This window comes from Cariama cristata, unplaced genomic scaffold (assembly GCF_000690535.1).
Source record: "Cariama cristata isolate BGI_N322 unplaced genomic scaffold, ASM69053v1 scaffold5162, whole genome shotgun sequence".
Classification (NCBI taxonomy): Eukaryota; Metazoa; Chordata; class Aves; order Cariamiformes; family Cariamidae; genus Cariama; species Cariama cristata.
In genome coordinates, this window is record NW_009604289.1 from 29,464 (window position 1) to 55,771 (window position 26,308).

At 35.1% G+C, this 26,308-nt stretch overlaps 1 protein-coding gene across 2 annotated transcripts in view; it reads right to left on the reverse strand.

The window, feature by feature from the left end:
- KLC1 (kinesin light chain 1) overlaps positions 1–22,149 on the reverse strand; it is a 28,451-nt gene extending 6,302 nt beyond the window's left edge. For both annotated transcript variants that reach the window (XM_009695514.1, XM_009695513.1), the window contains exons 1-13: positions 21,889–22,149; positions 19,168–19,398; positions 17,045–17,123; positions 14,856–15,081; positions 14,235–14,322; positions 13,414–13,515; positions 12,590–12,763; positions 12,343–12,442; positions 11,409–11,458; positions 11,251–11,318; positions 9,843–9,951; positions 6,118–6,279; positions 639–769 (exon numbers count right to left, since the gene is read on the reverse strand). In XM_009695514.1, coding sequence (XP_009693816.1) covers positions 639–769; positions 6,118–6,279; positions 9,843–9,951; positions 11,251–11,318; positions 11,409–11,458; positions 12,343–12,442; positions 12,590–12,763; positions 13,414–13,515; positions 14,235–14,322; positions 14,856–15,081; positions 17,045–17,123; positions 19,168–19,398; positions 21,889–22,149 — 1,781 coding nt within the window. The remainder of the gene's footprint in view (positions 1–638; positions 770–6,117; positions 6,280–9,842; positions 9,952–11,250; positions 11,319–11,408; positions 11,459–12,342; positions 12,443–12,589; positions 12,764–13,413; positions 13,516–14,234; positions 14,323–14,855; positions 15,082–17,044; positions 17,124–19,167; positions 19,399–21,888) is intronic.
- Positions 22,150–26,308: the final 4,159 nt, after the last annotated feature.

A 26,308-nucleotide genomic window follows, 5' to 3' on the forward strand; every position in this document is an offset into this window, starting at 1 on the left:
ATTCATTAAAATTTTAATTTTTACCACTGACTTCACTGAGGCCAAAATGTTAATGAGATACACAACTAGGTTGAAGTTTTCCAACATTTTCCTCTGCTCTCTGAAATCTGGGTTTTCCAAAAATAGAAACTGAGAAGGGCTCAAGTTGGTAATTCTCTTTGTACCCACAGCAATATATAAAGCTATATCAAGAATATATCAAGATATTAAGCTGTACCAAGAATGTTAGTTGTGGGTTTACTGTAATCAAGCTTTTATTGTAAAAAAAAAAAAAAAAAAAAAATCAGTAACATTTATGAGTTTCCACGGTTGTGTGAAAAGGAGAATTTTGCAGGTAACTAACACTTATCAATAATTCTATGAGGCTCTTCTATTCTTCACGTGGCTAAAGCAGTAAAATGGGAAAGAACACTTAAAATTGAGTTAACTCTTAAAAACAAATGTAATTCCTCAGATGTTACAGAACTTTGATAATAAGTTTAAGAAATTATTTCCTATTTTATTGTTCTTTAAGATATAAATCTATATGATATGCAGTTAGCTAAGCAGAGAAGAAAACCCTGCCCTAGGTACTGCACTAAGCTAAAGTGGGGGCACAGAACGAGGGCACACCAGCACAGCTAAGAATAGATAATTACCCTGGATTCTTTGGTTCACTGTCTCGTGAACTTCCTCCCTTCAGCTTTCTAACCAGCTTCTCACTGCTGCGTCTAATGGAAGCACGAAGTTTGCTAAAGGAACCACTGCGTTTTAAAGATCCAGTGCCATCCTGAAAAAAATTGAACAAATGTGAATGTGCAAGAGTTTGTTGCCCTCCCCCAAACCTGGCTCAAAAACATTTCATTGACGAAGAAAATTTTTTTAATTGCTATTAATACATAGTTGGTACATTTACCTAAATACAGAATATCATATATAGCTATAACTTTACCAAAACAAAAGGGTTCCTTCCAAACTGTAACAAAGATTTCTAAAATGTGAAGACACACTCAAGCCATGATTCATAACAATTCATAAAACCCCACCACAGTAGTCAAACAATTCAACATCACCATGTTACCATTTCATATGAGCGTACTGTGGTTAACACAGTACAAAGCCCAAGCAAAAGCATTCCATCAGTGTCTAAAAAAAAAAACCCAAACTGTTTTATTTTTTCTAAACATCTACATTACTTGCAAACCTGTCTGTTTAATTTTAAAATCCTTGAACAAAAATATTTCTGATCAGAAACATGTATGGTTAAATTCCTATGCTTCATTTTAACTTTCAACAAAGAAAGTGTAAAACATGATGAAATTAATTTTTTGTACACTGCAGTCATGTTTTACACTGCTGTGCTGATCCAAAGAAACTTCCAACTCACCACAATTCTATTTTTAAACATTTTACTCTTAAAAACAACCAACAGTTTAGTAAGATTAGAAGTTACCACTTCCTAATTCATAGAAGTCCTAATCCTATGCGATTATGAAAGAAGAATTGTAAAAGAAGAAAGTAAAGTACTACTAAGCAGACAAAGACAGACACCTGAGTTGGAGTGAGTTTATTAGAAGTTAGAAAGACAAATACACAAATCACTGAACACCAAGATTAGTAGAGAAAAGCATAATTGCCAAAATCTCACACAAAGACTAAACAGCAATGCTACTTTAGAATAATCATAAGTGAAGACATCCAGAGTTCCATATTGATGTTAACCATGTTATAGGTCTCTAAATACATTTTAAAGCACTTGGAGAACATGCCTTACTGTTACGGGTTTTGTTTTGTTTTTCTCCTGTAAAGATCACCATCATGCCATTTCAATAATACCTTGTGTGATACTTTTAACTACCTTTTTTTTCCATAGTGAACAGCTACTTATAAAGTTCATTATTACTTTTTTTTTTTTACTAATGTATTACACAGCAAATGGTTGTAGTAATATTTTGTATGACTAGATACATATCTGGCAAAGCTACACATGTACAGAAATAGAAAACCAAAGAAAAGACACCCGCACTGAAGGAATGGCCAGTTTACAGGGAAGTGTAGCTCTGACAAGAATCTTAAGGGGTTTGCTAAAACACAGCAGTCAGTACTGAAGAGAGAAGTTAAAGCTTGAAGATGGTGCACGCCCGTCATGCAGGAGACAGTATAAGAATCACAAAAGGCATCTAGGCCTGTCAGAAATGGAGAGAGAAAAACCGAATGAAACTGTTGGGAAAAATTCAACAGTTTTCAATTTTGAACAGTTACGTTTACAGTATTTCTAGGTCACATTCAAAGCTATTTTTTCCAGAGTAAGTATTTGGACTGCCCTTAAGGACCAAGTGCAGGCCCTTGCAATTACCAGAACGTACATCTTCATACAGTTTCGCCTATATCACTAATATGCAACTTACAAACAATCATGAATGTTGTGCATTCTTTAAGTTAGAATTTGTATAAAATACAAAACACATTTAAGAAGGGATAGCTCTAGTATTACATTTTGTAAACAAAGGAATTTTTTTTTCAGCTGACATTAACACAAAAATAAAAATAAAGAAAAAAAAACAACAGAAGAAAGGAACAGAGCAAGGTGCATTCATTTCAGCTTTAACTTCTGTCAGGAATTTTCCTTGAAACAAAACTGCAAGAGAAAGGTCTTCCTCTAACCTCCAGACAAAATTCTGTTCATTCCTTTAACGAACTAGAATCCAACTGACCTGTGTCTATTCAGTTTCAGGAGTATTTTTTAGAACATATCTCTGTGTGTGTATATACATATATATATAAAAAATTTTTATACACATATAATCCAAGTAGAAACTTCTCTACTTTCCCTAATGCAGTAAGGCAGCTGAAAGAATCCACTTTTAAAAATAAGCTGTGGCTCAATTTACACACTTTCCATCATCTGTGTAAGTACAGATACCATTACTGATAGTCTTAAGATAACTGTTTTGAGTGCTTTTACCTATAGCAACTGGAATGAACAGTAATTAAAATTAATCTTGGAAATGGCAAAATGCTTTGCTACCAAGCGATTAAAAGATCGAAATCTAACCAAGTATTTAAGTTTCAAACTAAATTGCATATATTGTTCACACTTTCAACAACAGAGTTCAGCTTTGCAGGACTGAATAAATTAAGGTCTAAATTCCAATTAGAAGTGTTAAATCAGTGAAAATGCTAATTATTCCTATGGTCTTAAACCAGCGATGCTGGAGTAATGATAATGATACAAAGAACAAAGGCAAGACAAATTTGGTAGGTACAGAATATAACTTATTATGCTAACTAGCACATTAGGAATAAGCAGACAAGCTTTTGTATACTTCAAATCTGAAATAAAAACATCGAACTCCCAAGTTAAACACTGACTGTATGATTAACAAAACACCTTTAAAACATGAGCTTAGGATAAAAAAAGAAAAAAAATCCTAAATCCAGTGTAAATAAACAAATCAAAAAAAAAAAATCACAAGAGATAGGTATTTCTCTTGCAAAGTTTAATTGCCAATTTTGATGTCACTCAATGAGAATCAACTTATTACTTTGCTTACACCTCCTCACCATCATCATCTCCTGTACTTTGTAGTTGTCTGCTACAATGCCCCTCTGACTGTCTGACACTTCTGATTAAACAAGAGCAACTCTTATCGGCTAGTCTATGGTAGTGAAATGTACTGCTCTCACTTCACACCTGAAAGCGGATCTATGTGCCCAAAAGCTTTTTTTTGAAGCATAAGGGTTAGAATAAGAAAAGATACCTCCTCACACTAGTAACATTATCTTAAATTAACTACTGTCACACCATGAAGATTTTTATCTGTCCTGCAAGTGGCTGCAAGATCAATTTACAAAAATGCCAATTACAAATACCAACTGTAATTTTCTTTTTTAATATACAAATATAAGGGATACAAATCTTGGGATTTCTACCTTTATTTTTTAAGACCAAGTATTTCTTTGCATTTTCAAGTATCTCCTGTTAACTTTAAGGGATGGACTTTGTAAGAAACATGTAAACATGCGCTGTGCAACTTCACTTAATGTGTCCATTTTAATAGTTAATGGCAGATTTACTTCAATAGATAGTTCTTTCTGTAAGAGTGCAAGACATTACATCAAAGCAAAAAATGCTTAATATGAATTATTTTACATATGGAAGTCAATTACAATAAATCTTCCAACAACAATTTTTTGTTTAAGTTTGCTGCTTTACATGCTCCAGCTATTCTCTCTGACAGACAAGAACATGAGGAGAATTTAAATGGAACAGGCAGGCCTTTCTTCAGGTTCTGCACACAGAAGTAAAAAATACTACTACTCTTTGTGAATCAGAATATTTTGTCTGGAGGGAACGCACAAGGGTGAAAAAAAACCAAAACTACACAATACAAAGTAAAGGGAAGAACAGCACTGAGATAGAAAGACTAGCAGGATAGAGGGAGAGTTGCCCACTTTACGTAAAACATGCAATACAAAATACCTGCTCTTAAGAGGTGGGGGGGGGGGGAACCCAACAAAGATGCCACTTCAGCACACTAAAAATGAAAAGTTCATTTGCCCAGAAAGGTCAAAATTTAATTTTTCAGATCAACAAATTTTATCACTGAGTTTGACTCAAATATCGACCTAGAAATACTGTCTATTGCTTTTCCACAGAAGGCCCTTTAAATCCAAAACCTGCATGCTTGTTTAAATAAAGTCCATCACAGAAAAAAGTTTAATCCATTTAGTATATACAGTCATGCAAAGTACAGCGAAAATTAAGGGAGGAGTACAGTACACAGTTCTAATGCTGAATGGGCAAAATGAGAATTAAAAAAAAGAGTTATCCAACCTTACTTTGGCTTTATTAATGATGCAGTATTATTCACAATAGATGCTGATTGACTGTCTTGGCACTGAGAACACCAATGCCAAGAAAACAGTAATAAAGAGACAAAAGCAAAGATAGAAAGAACATTCTCCTTTAAGACTAAAGCAGTATGTGTTTTATCAAGGTTTCTTTGGAATGCTAGACTTTGTTTCATGTGGCTAAAAAAAAAAAAAAAGGAAGAAAAACGATTGCTATTGTAACAGAAATGAAACTTCAGAACACTTGCAAAGTAGGCTACTTCCCCTCCCATACAGCAAAAGCAAGCAACACCACTTTTATAATCTAACAGAGCATTTTCAGCAGAACTGCAGCTGGGAGTTAGTTAACAGTGCAATATATATCCCATTGCCAGCAATGGGATAAAGCACGGGAAAGCTGGTGACAGAAGCAAACAACTATATAAGCCAGATCAGTAACTGAAAGCTTGCACTGTCTTCCAAATTAAATTAAGACAATGGTTAGAACAATTCATATGTAATCACATTGTATTTATGTTTTTACTTTATGACAATCAGTGTTATACAGTGAAACCAATATATGGGAAACAAATAGGAACAAGCCCTGATTCCAGACAAACTCTAATATGGGAAAGTGATATTATATTTCACTTCAGAAATGTGAAGTAACTATCACACTGTTATGTGATGGTACTGCCTCTTAAAATGGATTGTATAGTAGCTTGAAAAGTTATGTTCTTCCCTCTAAGAAGGTGGGTACGGAGGAGACTGGAATTATTTTAGTGTTAGACTGATCACTTTAATTTACTCTGAAACTGCTAACACTTAATACATCTCCATAGCAAATGTTCTTTGTGATTCCAACAGATGCAGTATTTTTTAAGAAACATTTAAAATACGAGCAAATATGGCATCAAAAGGACAAAAGCAAAAGTTAATTGCCAGAATATTTCTACCAGTAAAAAGAAACCACTGACAAGCAATTGTACACCAGACCATAACCAGGACACTCAATCAGCATTAAACAACTTAGAGTTAAATACAACTGCTTGGGATTCTTGAAGAAATTTCACCATTCAGGACAACAACAGAAAGGATGTTTTAAAATATTACAATTTCTTTACATTATGTTATGATAAACAAAATGTTATTCTTCATTTCTTAATTGATTCTGAAAAATTACAAAATACAAAGTAGATCAAACAAGAAACTACTGAAAACACGATAGGCTGGTGAATGGACAACCATATTTGTTACGGTGATAATTTATCTAGGCTATTTTCTTAAACTGTGTACTGTACTTACCCCATTCCATTCTACGCTCATACTCACTTCCTCGCCTCCATCAGGACCACTCTCGTACTTTACCACATCAACATTGAGGCTTTCTCGGCTTCGCCTTTTTTCTATGCTCTCAGGGTCATTCAGCACTTCAGCAACTCTCTGTTTATGAACATTGTCAAGACCCTGAGAATTAGATAAAATGGGAAAAGGTTTTATTTTATTACAAGCTGTATTAATCTACAACTTATACACAATAACCATACCAAGAAAGTCAAACCAACCTGTAATTTCATCACCTCACTTCTGCTTTCAAAGGGATGTTAAGATAAGTTGCCCTTTACACATTGCATGAAATCAACATGGCATGAAGTGGACAGACAGTTTGATAGTTCGAGAATTCAGTGACTTGCCATTCTTTTCCTCCTTCCCTATCACTTGTCAAAGCCTCATGGTGTTCCTGTCACTTACCTGAAGCCACCTAGCCACCAGCTTAATATTTAAGCAATTTATAGATCATGAACAGTCAATGCAATTCTCAGTTTTCCACCTATCAAATGGTGCAGTATTCAGCCGCCTTTGGAAAGAACACTGCAGGTGTCTGAATATCTAATACCTAAGACACAGGTTGCATTATTTAAAAATACTGACATATGATACTTGGCACAGTAGTATAATCTATCCTTCAGAAAGAAATCAAATAGAAAATAAGCTTATAATAGAACAGACTATATACATGGTCAATAAAATACGTTTACTTTGTGTTAAAGAATACCTAGCAATTACCAACTAATACTTTAAATGTCTTAAAAGTGCTAAAATACCTTCTATGAAAACCTACACTAAAAATAAAGCAAAAATCTTTAACATAGAAACTAGAAAGTAACAAAGCTGAAATCATAGTTATTTTCAGTTTTGTTTTCTTTATAATAAACCTAGTCCCATCATAAATTATATTTGTCGACAGAAAGAGATCCCAGATGAATGCCTTACATAAGAAAATATTCTGCATCTTTCACTGTGCAGCATTAGCAGCAAATGCAGCAGAGGATCTGCGCAAAAAAAAAATTCCATAAAGTCTACCACAATATAGAAAGTGAAAATCATGTCAAAATTCGACTTAAAAATAAAATGCATGAATAAGAAAGTTGTTTTAGTGGCATGGAGAAATCAGGTTCCTGGTTCCCATATAGCTGCCTTCACTAACTGAAAAGCAGAACAGCCCTCCCTAATGGAATTCTACACACAAGGAAGCGTGAAACCAACATATAACCATCATATATTTTCAGTTCCACGTGGCCGTATGGTGCAGAAGAGCGGCTAGAGTTCTCAGAGAGTAGAGAAGCATAGGCTCAAAATGTGCTTTAGCAGCACAGAACATGAAAAGCATAAAACTATTAAAATCACCACTAAGGAGGTGATGTATCACATACAGACTCTAGGTTCTGTTCTAAAGCTGTTGTCTCTCATTTACTTCACATTAAAAACAAAACAAAACAAAACAAAAAACAAACAAAAAACAAAAAAACCCAAACAAAACAAACAAAACCAACAAAATAAAACAAAACAAAAGAAAGAAGGGACAGGGAACTGCAGTTTCCCAGTTTGTTTGATTCTGTCATGGAAGATGAAGGACAAAGAACTTCACTGGTCTTCAAAAAATCTAGCATACACATCCCAGTGGTTAAAGCTAAGAAAACAAGTGTGAAGAACAACGGAGCTGTGGAGGACTGATGTTTTTCCACACATGGGAACAAAAGTACCTCTTTGCTTTTAGCTCAAAAGGGGAAATGCATTAACCCTGTCTGTCCTCCACTACTTTAATGACCTAGAAGAGAAAGGTAGCGTTAAACACTGCTAGTAAGACAGTATTGTTTCGTACATGTCCAAATCTAGTGCTGTGTGTAATGTGATATATTATGGTATAACGGTATAGGCGGTATGATGCGCCAATGAAAATCTGAAGTATGCTTAAAAATACACTAGCAGCAGCAAGCCTCTAGCAGGCTCTGTGGAAAACGGAGACAAGGAACAGTTTTTGCGGTGGTACAGGCAAGCCAGAAGTGGGCTGATTAAACAGGGACTCTAACAGAGACTTCCCCAATAGCAAGATCCTCTCATCCTTAGTTCCCAAATAACCAATTCCAAGCTTCCTAGTAAAAATTTGAACTTGAAAAGCTGATGCTCTGTTCTGTTTGTGGGTTTTTTATGTATTAAAAAAAGCACACAAACATAGCTACAAGCTGTTTTCTTCCAGTCTTCTTATTACTATTCTATTATGCTAATTTATCCTGGTTGTATCTGTTCACACTAAAAAAAACTATCATGTGTAATGGCAACAGTAAAACTAAGAACCAAAGCAAATATGTTAAGATGCAGTGCATGTTCATTTCTTATTTTCAAATCACAGCTGAATGAGAGACACACCAAAAATGAACCTTCAGTTAAAGTATGTGAAAAATCACCGTCACTAAAAGAAGGTATCTGTATCAACTATTTCCCCCTCACCCTTGAATTTTCCTTGCTGAAGAACTTTTCTCCAAGATTCATACTTTCCTCTTAGCAGTTTCATTCCATTTATTTGGCAAACACAAGTTTTCCATCATTTTTTGTGGAAGAAAGAACTTATGCCACCTTACATCAAAGGGAACTCTTGCTGAACTCACTAGAAGAGCATGAGGTTTGCCAGGAACCTTTTTTTGCTCTCTCCCTTTTCCAGAAATCCACTTCTAGGTACAAACACTGCAGTATCATTCTTTAAAAAACAGCTTCAAATCAGTTTAACCAATGAAAACCAGCACATTATTAATAAAGACAGTCCATCACCTAAGTCATTTTACCTGAATTTGGAATCTAAGTTCAGAATTTTACATGGATATATAAGAAAAAAAACCCAAACCGTTTCTGAAAAACACACAGATCTTATTTACTATTGCATTAAAACAAAATTAAAATGGAATTTTCCAAGCTTTTTTAATTCACTTACATTTTCTTATTTTGCTTTCCATTTTAACACTGACACGCCACATTTGCTTGTCCAGTCTTACATACTTTTGTAAAAGACATTGTACCAAATCATCCAAAAAGGAAAGGAAAAACAAAAAGCCAACAAAACCCCAACAAAAACAAACTCTCTCCCACCTTCTAAGACTGAGGAAGCACTATTTGAACAGTAGGTTTGAGAGACAGAGGCAGCACAGTTAAAAGAATAATAGTCCCCCCTTAAACTGTAGTATCCACCCCATTGGTTCCCAAAGGTAACAGAAACAGCAACTGATAAATTTATAATGGTCTTCTAAAGGTCTGCACCAGTCAGTCAGTTCTATGCAGAAACAGAACATTTGTAAGTTTGACAGCTCCTTATTAAAAATAGAACAGCATTACTAGCAGAGATTATCAACAGAAACTCTCCATTTTCCCCTAGCTACAGTCTCCCTCCCAGGAGATGCAGCCAATTAATTACTGCTGGCCAACAGTGTTTTCTGCTGTTCCATTTTCCACATAATTTCACCCCCAATCTGAATCATGCCTTCAGTACATGGTGCCGCTGCCCTAGCAAGTAAACAGTTTACAAGTGTTGAGATGGTACTGGTTTATCACCGGTTCAGACTGAAATTAGAGGGAGATACCAGGCACCAGACAGGGAATAGGTACAAGTTTATATATTCTGCATGTACGACAGATACTGAAGTTGAAAATCTGCAGGACCATAATGCAGAAATACCATTGAGGTGAATTTTCATACTTGCCTGTTTACGAGATCTCATTGCTGCCTCTTCTAATGTTTCAGCAGCTTCAAATTTGCCCTGTCGTCTGTAAAGTGCCCCAAGGTTCTTTAAGGTAGTTGTTACCGTTGGACTATTTAAAGAAAAACACACACACAAAAACAAAACTCTTCTCAATTCAAATTATTAAAAACTTAAATTAATAGTATCCCTGAAACTGGAAGTTACTAACTAGCCTCTAGAGCCACCCAAGAGAAAACTGGAGTACTATATCCTTGCGTTTCTCAGATGTATCTTAAGGTGAAGATTTAGCTCAATCTGAGTGTGTCCAACAGAACAATTGTGAAGGTTTCAGAAAATATGCCTACTCGTGCATACAGTGACCATTACTGTCGCATGTGTTAGTCACAAAGCAAATTAACAGTTCCTTTCATCAGCTGTTACGTAATACCTATTTGCAGTTTCTATGCATTCAAACTACAAAGGGGGGAAAAAAAATGGCACATTCCATTAACAGATGTCACACTACAAGAAGACATTTTTGTTTCAATGACACAATGAGAATTAGCTCAGTCACAGCATTGTTGCCTGAAGTTTTGCTCCAGTAACAGCAGAGAAAACATTTCCTCATGCATTAGAATGAACTAGTACATGAAAAACAAATCAACAAAATGTATTGCACCCAGCGTTCACAATGGAGAAAACCTTTCTACTGTTGAAATCTGCTCTTCTCTGTTGCTTGTTAAATACAACAATTCAAACACTGAAGAAACAAAAAACCCTCACTGAACATTATCAGTACTAGGTGCAGGTTTTTTCTTATACTGTGCCACCTCCGCATCAAAAAAAAGGCAATTAAGGAACAAAACTAAAGCAAAAAAAAAATATTTCACCAAGTATAATCCAAGCTGAAGTCCCTGTTACTCTTCTTCCATTTTAAAGAACGTGTTTTCATGCACACAAAACTATAATCTTCAGGCTTTGGAAACTCAAGTAGTGCTGAATTGTGGCAGTTTAACTTTGTTTTCTCGTGCCAGCTAGAAAACTGAAGGCTCAGTTATTTGCAGTCTCCTTTTTGCTTCTGGCCCTCTCTAGAGGTCTTGCTAGGGCAGAAGGAGCATGTACGCCAACCAACGGTATAAAAAGAAAGAAAGGTGATCTATGCTTCCACGTGAAGGACTGCCAAGAACACAACTGGTGAACTTTTATGTTATTAACTAGATCTAGCCAGCCTAGATTAAAAGCTGTCTTGGGACTTGAAAACTGCTACTGTGTTTCTGAAACCCAGTCTTGGGGCCTGAATTTTTAATACTATAGTTTTTATAGTCCTAAGCAAGAAGCTGGTTTGGCTTCATTTTTAAATATGCTTTACTCTGACATTTCCGGATACTGGGTACTGCCATGTTGTTTGTACTGTAAAGAAATTACCCACCTGTCAACTTTGCAAGCTTTATACCAGCCACCATATTCTCCAAAAGATGTGCCATCTTTTTGCTTCCCCTAAAACAAAAGTAACGTTGAAGAAAAATAACTGATTTGCTAACTTATATAAGTAAAAGCTCAAAAAAATATTTATGATAATGGCCTTACTTTGCATTCTTCCCTCTCTTCTGCATGCATCCAAATAGGCTTATTTTCATCTGATGAAACAGAAGAAAATATTTTATAGAAGTACAAAACTACAAAGTATTCACTGTTTGATTTTCACCCTTCTGAAATGGAGTTGTGAGCCAGGGAATTATACTATTACTGCCACAAAAAAAGCTTACTGTCCATACTACAAGCAGCAGATAAGTAAAATATGCACCTCTTCTTTTATAGTTTTACAATTCTGTCTTCTTTTCTTATCTGAACTCAGGAACAGTTACTTCTGAGAAGCTTTGAAGTCAGTATATGTTGCTATCAATTTGTCATGTGTCTAGTTCCATGCTAGAAAACATGCATTTATTTCTTTTATCATAACAGCTGTTTTGACATCTACTAAGTTCTGCATATGCTACTGTCACGGAATGCAATGAAAATTCTTCACTGTGATTTATAGTTGATAAAATGCATTTGACTTCAATGTACAGTGTAATTCACAATTTAAGGGTATTCTCCCCACTCTTTAAACGTATTAATGGAGGACTCCTACTAACAATGTGGGGTTTATATTATTAAAAGATCTGCACTGACTTTTTCCTGTGTCTAGAAAGCGACATACACTTTTCTGCCTCCATAAAAATATCCAAATTGGTTTTGGTTGGGCACAAGATAAATTATGACAGAAATACAAACCATAAAACATAAACCTACTAAGTCTACCTCATGTAAGAAAAACTCTCCCTTCGAATCAAACATTACTGCTGTATCTAAACGCTTTCTTACGATGAACGTACTTCAACACATTTATAATATCAATTTTTAAGTATACCTCAAGCAGACAACAATTTTAATCAGGATACAATTAAATTCCTGCAGATTTTACTTCACAATAACTACAAAAATTAAACATAGATTCAAATCTAGGGACTCAGTTTCTTACCATCTACAGAGCCAAATTCCCGTTCATGAGCACGAGTAAGAATCTCTTTGTATAAAGTTTCCGCTTGCTTAAATTTGCCCTGTTTTAGATAGCAGGATGCCTAAAACCAAAATACCCCACAAAAGATATCAGCACAGTGTTTTACTTAGCTTGATAAATAATAAATACAATACATGTTGAATAAAGGTGCATTTCAATTCATCAGAAAATTCCACTTTTTCTTAGGTTTACTTTATAAAAGGCTTACCAGGTTATTCTTTGTTTTTGCAACATTTGGATCATCTGGTCCCAGCTTAGTTTGGTAAATTTCCAGTGCCCTCTGATAGTAGTATTCAACCTCCTCATATTTACCCTGGTTCTGGCATAGCAAAGCCAAGTTATTTAATTGCTTGGCAACATCAGGGTGATCTTTCCCCAGGACCTGAAAATGAAATACCTTGTATTAAAACATTCTCCAATCGTCATACCAGGGTTTAGAAATGCATCAATTTAGAAATACCCCATTAGTTTTTATTCCACGTCAATTCAACATGAGGATGACAAAAGCAAAATTTGCATTTGAAAGATATGAAAATTACTCAATTCTATTACAAACTGAGAATGCTGCCGAATAATTCATATCAGGAATAACATAAATAGTATAGTAACATGATATGCAGCATATTATATAAAGCCTGAAGATGGTGGCATTCAGCCTTACGGACTAGAATAAATATCCATATAGTCATACAATAATCAACTTAAAAGCTTTAATGATTCTTCATTTTTAATTCTGATGCTCTTGTCAAACCAAAGATTACTTAACTATCAAAGGGGAAGAAAAAGGTGAAGAAGGTTAATTACAAAATACAGAATTTGGAATATATCCAGAGTGCTCCAACAGCTCTGTAGGACTACTGGAATTTACTCCTATTATGAATTTCAGACACTGCTAACTACTAGAGCATTGCTAATTTCGTGGTTTATCTGGCAGATCTACCCAACCAAAACATTAAAAAACTAGAAGTGTTTAACTCTGCCCTCTCCCTCAAAAAAATCCATTCAAAAGGTGCTGTGTTCTTTTACTCATACCTTTTCTCTGATTTCCAGAGCTCTCTTACACAATGGTTCGGCTTCTTTGTACTTTCCCCGTTTACCATAAAGTACTGCAAGATTGTTTAGAGTTGCTGCCACCTGTCGAGAGTAGAGAAACATTAATTACACTGGAATTTGCTGATACAAATATCTGACAAATGAACACATCTGCAATGCATTGATGTTTACAAATTTTCAATGCACAGGGTAGACCTCTTGAAATTTGCAAATGAAGAAATAATTATTATTGAATGCACAGATAAATGAGGAAAGGAAAAAACCAAAATCGTGAAATACTTCTGTTTCATTTGTGGAAATGTCATTTAGTGCATACTTTTTCTTTGTATCTTCTTCTCTTACAGTTACCTCTCACATCTGTACTTAGAGCTGCCCTGCTTCACACAGGCCACATGATGTGAGATATGACATTAATTTTAAACACTAAGTACAACAGTTTGATTTACGTTTCATTTAAAAGCAGCAGTAAAATAAATCAGAAGTACTCCTTCAATCTGAGTTTAATTAAGTGATTTGAGTAAGTAAATTAAGATCTTTCTTCACAATTAATTTCCCATAGAAAATCCATGCAATCTGAAATCAAATACGTGCGAGTCATTTGTGGTGAAACAGTATTGAATATAACACTCAAAAGGTGTATTTAAGAGAAAACTAAGAATGTTACATTGTGGCCTCCTACCTGTACTGTTTAGAGACAAGCCAGGTCTTAAAAACTTTCCTGTTGAGTTTAATATTAGAATGAGTTGAAAAAAATTCAGTGAAAAACACAACTAAAAATATGATATTGCATGTATACAAACCGCTGGATGATCTTTGCCCAAAGTCTTCTCGCGGATAGCCAAGGCATCATTCAAGAGATTTGCTGCATCTTTGTATTTGTTCTGGTCTCTAAATTTTAAAGAGTCATAATTAATACTGGGGATTCAGAAAAGAAAGTCATAAAAATGAAGCTGACTTCAGTACTGGCCTAAAGACACTAGTACAAAAGAAGAGTAGTTGAGAATATATTCAGAAATCAGGAAGTAATAACCTGAAGCCTGTAGCTGTAAAGTAGTTTGCTGGTTGAGGACTAGCATGCACTGCTTCTACACTGTTGTCCAATTTATACCTCTAAATTATCTGTAAGTGGCTAATCAAGACATGGCCCCTCAATAGACCAAAAAAAAAAAAAGTATCAAAACCAGCTTCACTCCCAAAGCAAAGGCATAGGCAAAAATGCAGTAACTTGTTTGACTTCTAAGTATAGGGAGACATATGAATATTGCAGGACTCTTTTGAGGGTTTTAATAAAAAAACAGGGAATGGAAAATAAACAAAATGGAAAATAAAACAGTCAAAAAATGTTAGTCTGAACATTAACAGCTTGTAGCCAAATATTAACTATTTATTTAACTGATATTTATCTATGTCAGTATACAAACCTGTAAACCAAAGCAAGTATGTTCAACATAGTGGCAACATCAGGATGATCATGACCCGAAGTCTTCTCCAGATCTTCAAGAGCTTGCTTACAGAGAGGTACAGCAACCTCATATCTACCTTGGGAAGCGTACTGAATAACAAGATTATGAAGGGTCCTTAATCTTGCTGGAATTTCATAGCCACCTTGTTGGGCAGCAGCTGCTGCACTGCTATGCTGCTGTTGAACTGAAAGAAATCCGCAAGATTTCAAGTTGATTAAAAGATGACCGTAACTAAAACATGTAATATTACTGCTCAATGACACAAAATGAGACTCACTGAATTTTATTTCTCCACTACAGATCATTAGTGTTAGAACATATTTCACAGCAGTCATGCTGTCTTGAACAGTGACAGTGAAAATATGACCATTTTGTTCTTCATATTCTGTCCAGTATTGTATTAATATTATTTTACACTTCTACTAGCTCAAAGGGCCAAATGTAATAAACCAATGAAGAAAGTAGGAAACTATTTCAGCTCAGCAAATCATTAACAATTCTCAAGATTACATCATAATTTTGCACTTGCAAATATGAGCATTTCCCTATGGAAAGGAACATTAACACAGACAAGCTAAATACCTGCGGAAAAGCTCAAATGATTTGTCCTTTTCCCTTTATTCTCCTTCTCTAAACATAAAAATTGTTTTTGCTTCCCTTTGTTTGCTACACCAAGGAGTACTTAATGTTGGCACATAAAGGATTAAAACACCTTGGATGCCACAAATAACAGAAGAGAAAAGGCATCAAGTCAACAAAATTAGTGTCAACCTTTAGGTTTTACTTACTAACCCTCAGGGTTAGCCACTTGTTTTTCAGTAGCTCCTAACCTTTGACTGTTGCAATCCCCACCCTCTCACTCCCCGCAAAAAATCTACTACCCCTTTGCTCTTCACCTGGGAGATTTCTAGGAAGACTGAGAAAATTCCCTCTTACTCATTTTCATTAAATTCTAGACAACACACAAGATAAGGGTTCCAGCCGTGAGTCTGAATTTCTTCTCTCCTTTCTATTAAGGAAAAAAAACCCACTCTCACAGCAAGTCGGAGCCTTTTTATGTCAGTGGAATCACACAGTTCCAAGCCTACACCCACAATCACTGCCTACCAAAGCACAGAAGCATTTCAGTATTTTTCCTGGAGGTCAAGTAAATTACTGACATGTCAACTTTGTCTTTTGTAAAGCAAAATAAGGTAGATGGAATGTGCAGGTATATAGACAGCTTTGCCATTCAACTTTTCTACCACAAAATTCAAGGGAAGCAAGGATAAGCTCAGGAGGGATTTCATGGTCAACACTAACCTATTCTAAACTCTTCAAGTCTTCCTTCCATTGCTGGCTGTGGATAACGTTACCATGCTATCAAGAATGCAGTGTATCTTGTGTATTTGCCTATAAGGGGAATTCAAAACTGCTGATTACAAAGGTGGGACCCTTCAGACATTTTTTCTGAGGTCATTTGTCTACTAAGAACCATTATACTACTAGCACACTGCATGTACACTAAAATATCAATACACTATATAATATCAGCTTTACACCCATACAGAAAACACATTTAACTAAGCAAGGCTTATCTGTTAATGGCTTCTTTCATCACACTACCAAACTTCTACCTCAAGCTTCACTGAATATTCAACAGTCCTTCTGACCTGAACACAGTATTTCTAGAATGAGTAGTAAAACTAAGGAAGACAACCTTAGTAAAGGACAAAAGATTGTATGAGAAAGACTTCATACTGAAACCTGCCCCAAAATGTTAGATTATTAAAAAGGTCATTAACAGAATTCACCATCTGGGCAGACCATCAAAAAGCTTCAATGTTTCAGGATCTGTCTCAGTCACTTGGAACAAACTTTTTCCATTCTGAGGCCTACAGAAAAGACTGTAGGATGAACTTTGAACTGAAGTCAGTCCCAAGAACTTCACAACAGCTAGTAAACTCTCTTTAAAAACCCAGGCTCCAGTTCTGTAGAAATTAATCTACAGAATGTGTATCAATGACTGGTTTCCTTATTCTAACAGAGGCATTCACCACTCCTGCTGTGTCCCAGAGGATCCCAAGCACAGATTCATTTTTGTGAAGAGCATCTTTATATTCTGCATTGCAGAAATGCACTAACATTGCAATTTGAAGTGTACTTACTTCCTTGTCCTTGGTCATCTTCATCATTGGGAAATAAGTCATCCAAAGGCTCTTTGGTGGAATCTGTATCTTTATCCTCCTATAGAACAACGCCAAACCCAAACAAATTATTACACTTAAATCTAAGGCATAAAGGGACAGTCCATTTAATCAGCAACATGAAAGGAAAACTCCACATCCAGAACTTAGGAATTGACAAGAATAATACTTCTCATAGAAGTTTTATGAAGGTCTCATGTTCAAATGTATTTACATACTCTGTCCCAAAACAATACAGGACACCTTCAGAAGAGCCAGGAATAGAAATCAGGTCTCCTAGATTTCAGTCTCAATTTAAGCACACAAGAACACATTTGCTATTCTTATAGAGACATTACATCTAATGAAAGCACCCACTGAAGAGTGAGCACTACTGAACACATAATTGTTCACTGTACTTTTTTATTTGTGAACGCAGTTATAGATGGGCAAGGGAGAGGAATAAGGAGACCTCAATTTCTGAGTACTCAACTTCCACACAAAGAATAGATTTCGCAATTGTGATCTGTAAGGTTCAAAAAGAAAAAAATATATTTGGAAGGAAGTTCATCTCCAACTGGAACCATAGCAATTTCTGCACAATCCATCAGTGTATATTGATTTTAAACATCCAAAGATCATTCCAAATCCCAGAATCATGTGAAATAAAGGAACAGATATGCCTCATCTTAAATGTGGAATCTACACAATATAACTAGTTGAAGTTCTCAGAAATGTTTATCTCACTAAGGAGAAAATCCAGGAGAACAACACATTCCTATTTTTCCAGCTCTCCATCCAACATCTTTTTCCATAGATGAGAAAAAGACAACTGCTGCTGCTGGCATTCAAGTTCAATAGCGGCAAAGTGGATGCTCTGCAAAAACAGCAGATTGATGGGACTAGAGCTCAGATGGGAAGTTCATAATTTTAAGTGTGCTGATTCCAACCTCATACTTAATATATACAGTTGACTATTTTCAAAGGCTAGCAACAGAGACTGTTCATATGGTTAGTGAAACTACAAAGATGCTTTGATTACTTTGACCCTATTTGCTAATTAAACTTCAAATAATGGTGCTATTCAGGCCATCTGCAGATTACAGTTCAACAGTTATCATATCAAAATCTCAATATTCCCTCCTCCTGTCTCTTTTCTAAACAGGCTTCACGGGCAGTATTCAGCTACAAATATGAACTCATGAAATGGCACTGAAAAGTTCCACGTGCAACTGACCAAAACAACTCTCACTAGTCACCATATGTTAAAAAGAATTTAGTCAAGCAGTCAGTTAAGCATGACTAAAACGCATACATTTTCAACCATGACGTTGCTGAAATAATTGGTTATGAAAAACTGTCCTTTCCAAGACACTGCTGAGAAGGTCTGAACCCACAAAATAAGATCTTCCTCTACAGTACCATCTAACTTAAGAAAACAAAGTAAAAGGATAACAAGACAGGCAGATAATTCAGAAGTATTTTTAACTGGGAAGTTCCTTCTGTAAATTAAAATTGTATAGATTTTTCTCTCTGAATCTAAGAATATGTAACACAATGGGCTAGCTAGACATAACCGAAAACATGCAGATGGTCACAATGTCTGGCAGAAGGTCCTGGAAGGGGATTCAGTAACAGTCTATCCTAGTGTAACTTCTTAACAGATATAAAAAGCTATACACTGATTTCACTAGATGAAAATTAAATTTTTTCTTACAGTCAAAATAAGCCAAGTCCTCTATGTACTCAGAATCTCTAGTAGCTTACAATCCCCACTTTAAGTGTTGAATTTACAGAAGGAAATATTTGGTTTGGTTCAGTTCTTAATATTTTTTAAGGAATATGATACTAAGTAAGTATTTATGGACTTTGATGCTCATACATATTTTATTATCTACAGACAGTAAAACATTTACTCTCTTAAAATAAGAGTGAACTGAACTCTCAGAATCTTTCTGCAAACTATGTGACACTGGTACAAAATAAGCGTTTAAAAGACAAGTTTATGTTAGAGATTAAAAGCTTGTATCTGTCATCTCTTGGTAACTAGGCAGATTACAAGACATATGTAAATGTATGGTGCTTTTTACTATACAGCTACTTACTGATGGTGAAATATCATCGTCATATTTTTTTAATTGATTCATGAATTCTAGATGTTTCTTTTCTTCCTCCAGTTGAGCCACAGATTGCTCACTTTTCTGTAGCTTCTGTTGTGTATTGGCTAGTTCATCCCGTAGCCACTGATTTTCCTGGCATAGCCGGCGAACCTGAGCACGCAATTTCTGCTTCTCTGATTCCACTGCATTTAAGTGATTTGACAAGGCCATCATTACCTAAAAAGCAGAAGGTGTCACATGACATACTTCCTCTAGAATGCAGTCCTGTATTTAATATAAAAGCCTTTTATTATTTAAAACCTATGTCAGCTGTGAAATCTGGTAAAGATTCATATTTCTCTTCTTTATATATCTGGTTCTCACTTTTCCTCTAAGCTTTTTTACCATCTGTTCAGCCAGAATTAACCTAGAGGAACTCTTTACTAACGATTGCTTTCCATGATGCTATCAGAAGTCAAATTGTTTTAGAATTCCCTGAAGATTACATATAATCTTAAAATACACAAAAAATTTGAACTAGGATTTAGATGATTGAAATCAAAGTCTTTGTTCCACTAACATGAAATGGAGTAGTAATACTTTTAACTCGAGGATCACAAAGACAACCTAAGAACTAACACAGGGTTCTAATTTAGAAGCTTTCAGACAGAAAAGGATTCACATACATGATTACAGTTCATAAGGATGAACACCTCAGCATAACGATACTACTTCAAAGGGACAATTCCATTACTGAAATCTAAACGTGCAACTGAACGCACAATTTATATAAGCACTTTATACATACATAACATAAGCTTCAGTGTGCAGACATTCAATGTGTTTGAACAATCACATTAAGGACAACAAATAGAACAGCCAATAAAAGCAGTCTACTTGGATTGGTTTTGCTAAGCGAAGTTAAATGAAAAAGGAGCTTGTTAAGTGAAAGTCAAACACTACATACAGAAGATATTCTCCCTTCATTGTTTATGTAATCTCCCACTGATACACACAGAACAGCTGATAGCAATCCCAGGAAGCACACCTTGTTAAGAATGGACCACTGGTGATAATACAAATCTTCTTTTAGATGAGTTTGACAACCCCAAGTTATTAGTATTTCATCTGCTCAATTTCATGTTTATTTAAAACAGTTACCTTGAAGTGATTTTAAACTAAATATTTCATGTGAAACAGATGGGCGTCCTCAGCTGAAAGTTCAGGTTTCAAAAAAATACATCAAGCCTTTAGAAACTACTTTTTCCTATAAAGGTGAGAAAAACTGCAGGTATAACTTCCCAATATCAGTCCAAATCTCCAGACTTCAGTACCTATCTATTAACATATTCAAAATTGTTAATAATTTAAGTTACTCGGCGTATTCAAAGAGTGGCATTTGTAACATCAGAAAGTACATTTAGGAAAGTTGTGGTAATAGGGTCAACGTATGCAAACAACATTGTACAGGGTACAATGGCAACTAAAATCCTTTGTAATCTTATTCTCTAGAATAAATTGAAAGAAAAGTTTGATTATTTCTTCAGTAAAGTCAGTTTCATTTTCATGGAAATAACACTTATATCATCAGACCTACATCCATGGCACAGAAACACCTATTAAAAATTTCCATATCTTAAAGGTAACTCAAATATCGCAATTTTATTCCATGTATCTTCTAGTATTTTATTCCAATACAAGGGATCAAAGGTTGTACAATATAGTAGGGCCTGACCTTAACAATATACTAGGGCCTGATCATACTAGGGTCTGTATCAGAATGTGCAGGAGTTCTACACTCCCATGTCTGGTAACCCATATTTGTTCAATCTCTCAGGCCTCAACTCACCACGATCCAATGCACATAACTTCCAGACCACCAAACAGTAATAGCTTGATCCAGGTGAGAAGACTGAGCACCGTTACAGACCAATATAAAGCCTATTAACATAGACCTAACTCATTGTCATTTTCAACTCATTTGACTGTGTTGCATGACTTTGTTTCAGGTTTTTGACCTAGTACAGAATACCCTAAAGTTGGACTGCAAATATAGTCCTGAGTTCCTGACTAAACATGCATCTTTTCATCCATCTTTTGCAGACAATACCTTCTTCAGCTAAGATAGTTCACAGAAACTAGCTCACAGTCCTTTCTTTAACACATCAGTGAAAGTTGTTCAGACTCTGTACTCAATTCTTAACATTTAAAGTGTTTTTAGATTCAATTTTGGTTTAGTAAAATGTTCAATAAGCATTAGAGATTCTTAAGCCCCAGGAGCATTGTGAGCCACTATAAAGAATCTCAGAAACAAGGGAATATACAAAACATCAATTTAAGGTTACGGCAGTGCTCAAAAGTTGGAGTAAATTCATTTATTTGTGTGTGTGTGAAACCTCCCTATGCAGTAACTCAGAGTGAAAATGCCAATGTTCAGCTCTTGAGCTGCTCAAACGTAACCTGCCTAATGCCATGGACGTCTAAACAGAAAATAACAGCTGTCACTGAAGTAGATAGGAGCTCAGTTATGAGCTTCAGTGCTTTAATACTGAATGCATAATTAGTTCTGTAACACAGCAACATGGACAGTATCTACCTCTATTAATTACCGCAGTCTTTTTCCTCAACATACAATAACAACGTAAATGTCCCAGCACATTACTAATATTCAGTAAGGCAATGTGAGTCCTCAAAGTCTGAAATGCTTTATTTCTACTGCGATTTTACCTGTGCTTCACTAAGGCCAAGCTCCAGCATTTCCAGTGACTTTCGAATCATGTTTGATTTTTCTTCAACCAGATTAGTTTCATCATCTTTCTTCAAACATTTCAGTGTTTCAAGTAAGCTCTGTAAAATTGAATTGTGTTCATTCTTCAGTGCCTCTAGTCCGTTAATCACTTGCTTAGTTTTGGCAATGATTTCATCTTGAGTAAGCTTCTCCAACTTCTCTTCCTTTAAATACACCATTGTGGACATGTTTTCATACATTCTGAAATGGAAGAGTACACTAGTTAATCCAAAAGTAAAAATAAAATAAGCAATTCTCTATAACTGGATAAAGTTTTCCTTTAAGAAGTCATTAAAACACATGAATTTGAAATATATATTCAGAATGCAATCATATTTTTGTACAACTTTTACAGTGTTTTAAGTCCTGGGTTTGAAGAATGTTTCAAGTTTTCCAGTTTCTATTTCCAGATTTTATATTAACCTAATTCATAAGCCAAAGAACAACAGAAAATAAAAATATACTACAACACGGCAGAAGAATTTCTAATGAGCGTTGAGGAATAAGGCTGCACCTCTAGGATTCTGGTTTGTGCAAAAGCAAAGTAACTGGTGTATAAAAGACATATTATAATAGATATAGCTATTTGCAGATGTCTCTGATCTACAACTATCTTTACAAATATCCACAAAGTAGAGCTTAAGGAATTTGAAGAAATACCATCCAACCCTCTAAAAGGGTTGATCAATCAGTCAATCACAAGAAAAATCATCCTTTTCCAGTAATAAGGAAACATCACTTTCATCCTTTTCCAAGGGCTACAGAAGCTTTTACCACTACATATTTTGAAATAACAACTACCCCTAAGATTACTTTACTTTCATTATTGTAACTCTACAGTTACATACAGACATTCAACTGCCTACAGCCTAGATGCACCTGTTTTGATGAAGTTGCAACAGCTGTCTCACAGTGGAAAAAAAATGGGTTTGTACAACACAACATTTCACTGTGCTATTTTGTCAGTACCTCATGCACTACATTAAGGCTAGCAAATTTCTGGATGTTTGTAAACACCTCTACCACATGTAAATAAAGATCCAAAAATGTTTAGAAACCCAGGTAACTTTATTATCACACATGCTGCTAGTGAAGTGACAAACAAGTATAACAATGTAAAAATAGAAATAGAAGACACAGAAATCACTTCTCATTTTTCAATGTCACCACAAAAATGTTCATAATGAAAATAAAGAATTGAGGAATTGCTCCTTTATACTTAAGATATTTATATCTTCAAGTGAACCAGGAAGCATAAATTAGAATAAAGTAGGAAAGATTTTTCAAAAGCAATACATTATCACATCTATATGAAGACACTTGAGGAAGCTTTGATAAACTGACATTTAAAATGAATTAGCTAAACTGTATTAAAACTTTGTATGGGAACAAGTCTAGTTTTAGAATAAAGCCAACAAAAATTACAACCATTTAAATCTCGAATAAGAGTGCTGTAAGGAACATGCATATACCCACTACTTCATGACAACAGCCAAAGGATGTGCTCTTATGCTCTTGTATAAAGGTTGCTCTTTCTGTTTATATACACTCAAATTACCCTGTTATGATCTCCTGCAATGCAATACCTAAAAGACATACCCCATTTGTCACAAAAGAGCTGTACGCTACACTGGTTTATTTTGTAATAATCTGTGGTCTGAAAATATAGATAATTTGGGGAAGCAGTGAATTTGGTTTTACCACAATTCAATACAAGAGCTTCATATCCATAAAGATATGTAATACAGCACATACGCATCTGTACAAAACATCTAATCTAGCATGGCTTAAGAAATCAACTCAACAAAACCTGATGAGCAGAATGATATTTACACATTTACCATTTATAACTTGACTACTATTACCCAGAATGCTTAAATGACATTTTTTTAAAGCACACACTCTCTAAAATTGTGTATAAAAATGAACCGCAATTTAATGTGAGCCAAATTTGTAAATAAATGTTTCTAAAATGCACAGTCACAAAAGAAATAGTTACGGATGATGCTAACTTCAGCGTACAACTCAAGCCTAATTACCATCAGCATGCTTTCACGCCTTCAACTAACAATTTCCATCCTGAATGCAAAGAACTGAATCTTTGCTCATAAGGAAATAAAAAGAGCAGAGGACATCTAATGAACAGAGACCTCCATTTTGTATTAGAGAAGTTCCGAGAAATACGATTTTTAAACACCTAGAGTTTTTCTACAATATTCCAAAATAAGTATGTGATCATTTGTCTGTCTTACATAAAAAGGGGTAGCAACTCGTCCTGCATGCTTCAGTATTTTGTAGTCATTCTACACCAAAGATGGAAGGCAGGCACGTGCATCTATGTATGTAATGCACGTAGAGATGCTGTTTAAAAGAAACTGCACATTTTAACCAACACAGTAAAGTTAAATGAGTTCTAGGTGATGAATACACACAAATTAACAGCCATTCACTGTTACAAAAATAGTACACAAAACCAAGCAAGTAATACCAAAAACTACACTACGCCTTGCAATGGTCATGCCTTCATGCAGAATGAATAAAGTAGCCTGGGAAGTACCTATCCAACATATGAAATCCAGCCAAAAGACACATCTGTGTGCACAGTTTCATCTAAGATATGAAACAGACACTGATTTGTTACTATAAGGAAAAAAAGGTTGTCAGATCATAGATAGAATCGGGCACACAGCTGTGGCTGAATACAATGAAGTTGCAATTCAGGAAGGCTAAGCCAGCACAGAAGCTTTTGAAGAAAGGAAAGCAGGTTTAAACCCAACAGGGCAAAAACATACTTAAAGCCCATCACAGGAGTAGACCTACTTTACAAATATGTGCTTCTTGCCTCAATCTGGTGCATCAGATTTTTAAGCCATGTCATTCTAAACCAAATGTAGCTATAAGCTTTCACTGTCTCAGAGCTACCAGTACAAGCAACTGGACTGGAGCTGGTATCAAGTCAAAAGCTGCATCAAGACACAGATTGATTTGAAGGTGCACGCAGCTGGGAGAGGTCTTAAGGAAGGAGATTGTCAAGTCTCCTCTAGTAAAAATTGTTAGAATTCAAATCTCTCCCACTGACAGGAAAGGAATACATCTTTCTGCAAAGGTTTCACAGACTGTTTAAATGATCTCTGTATAAAACACTACAGAAAATTTAGACAATGTTGTTCAGAGTTTTATAGATTGTGCTTGGGAGAATAATTTAGAAAACTGGAGGATAAAAAACATGTAATTTATCATGCTATCAGATCTGATTTTTTTGTAGGAGTAAGATTAGTAAATAAACATCTAGTATCTGTTAAGAGTAATGTGGAGGTGTGGTGCTATTTCTGTGATTTTTTAAAAACGTGTTTTATAAAAGTGCATCAACTATTCATTAAATGGCCTATTTGAATACATGATCATACAATTAGTTTTGCATATTCCGAGGCAGCAAACCCCACACAGGAAGCAAAAACAGTTAAGTTTTATGCAGGAAGTAGACATGCATGTATACAAAGGAAGAGAGATAAAACCTACCATGCTTTTCTATTGTCACTTTTCAAAAATGTTAATTCTTTCTTCCTCTATTTTTTCCATACAGAAAAAAAACGGGCATAGTCAAAGGGTTCTTAAGCTCCTGTCAGTTTTATCCTGTATACATTCCACTGCACTGCAAATTTCACCTGTTACAGGGCAGGAATTCTAGATTCAAATACTAATTTTTAATTCAGTGTACAATTGAAAACAAAACAAAAAATTAAGATGCACAAAGGTTTAGTCGGAAAACAGAATTTTGGATGAGAGAAAAAAAAATATGCAATGCAGCCTGAGTTATAGACTAGCCAGCTGGCTTAAGCAATTTACATATCATATTAAATATATGCCTGTGTAGATCTTGAGTATTACCTTCCTGGTTTATTTACCACAACACAGACTATGCTAAAGTACAGAAGTCACTTAATACTTTCCAACACTTTAAAAAAAAAAATCAAGTGGTTTTCTTCAAAGACACAAAAATTAATTCACTTGGACAGATCAACATAAAAAGCCCTACAATGACACCTACTAAAGAGGTTTTTGCTGAATTTTATAACATGAACTTCAATCAAAGATATGGATAGCGAATAGCAAGAACCTGAACCAAAGAAAGCATAAAGAAAAGAGCCAATCTCATCATGTACAAACGACTTAAATGGCTGTATCTTTAATCAGTTTAAGTGTTTTGTTATTCATAAAACTTTCAAATCAATTGCACTAGTAATACTGACATCACAATTTGCACGTAAATTCTCCTACAGACACACACACATCAGAGCTAGCTACTTGAACTCTTCAACTCATATTTAAGGATCTCTTAAACATAAACAGCTTTCCCTA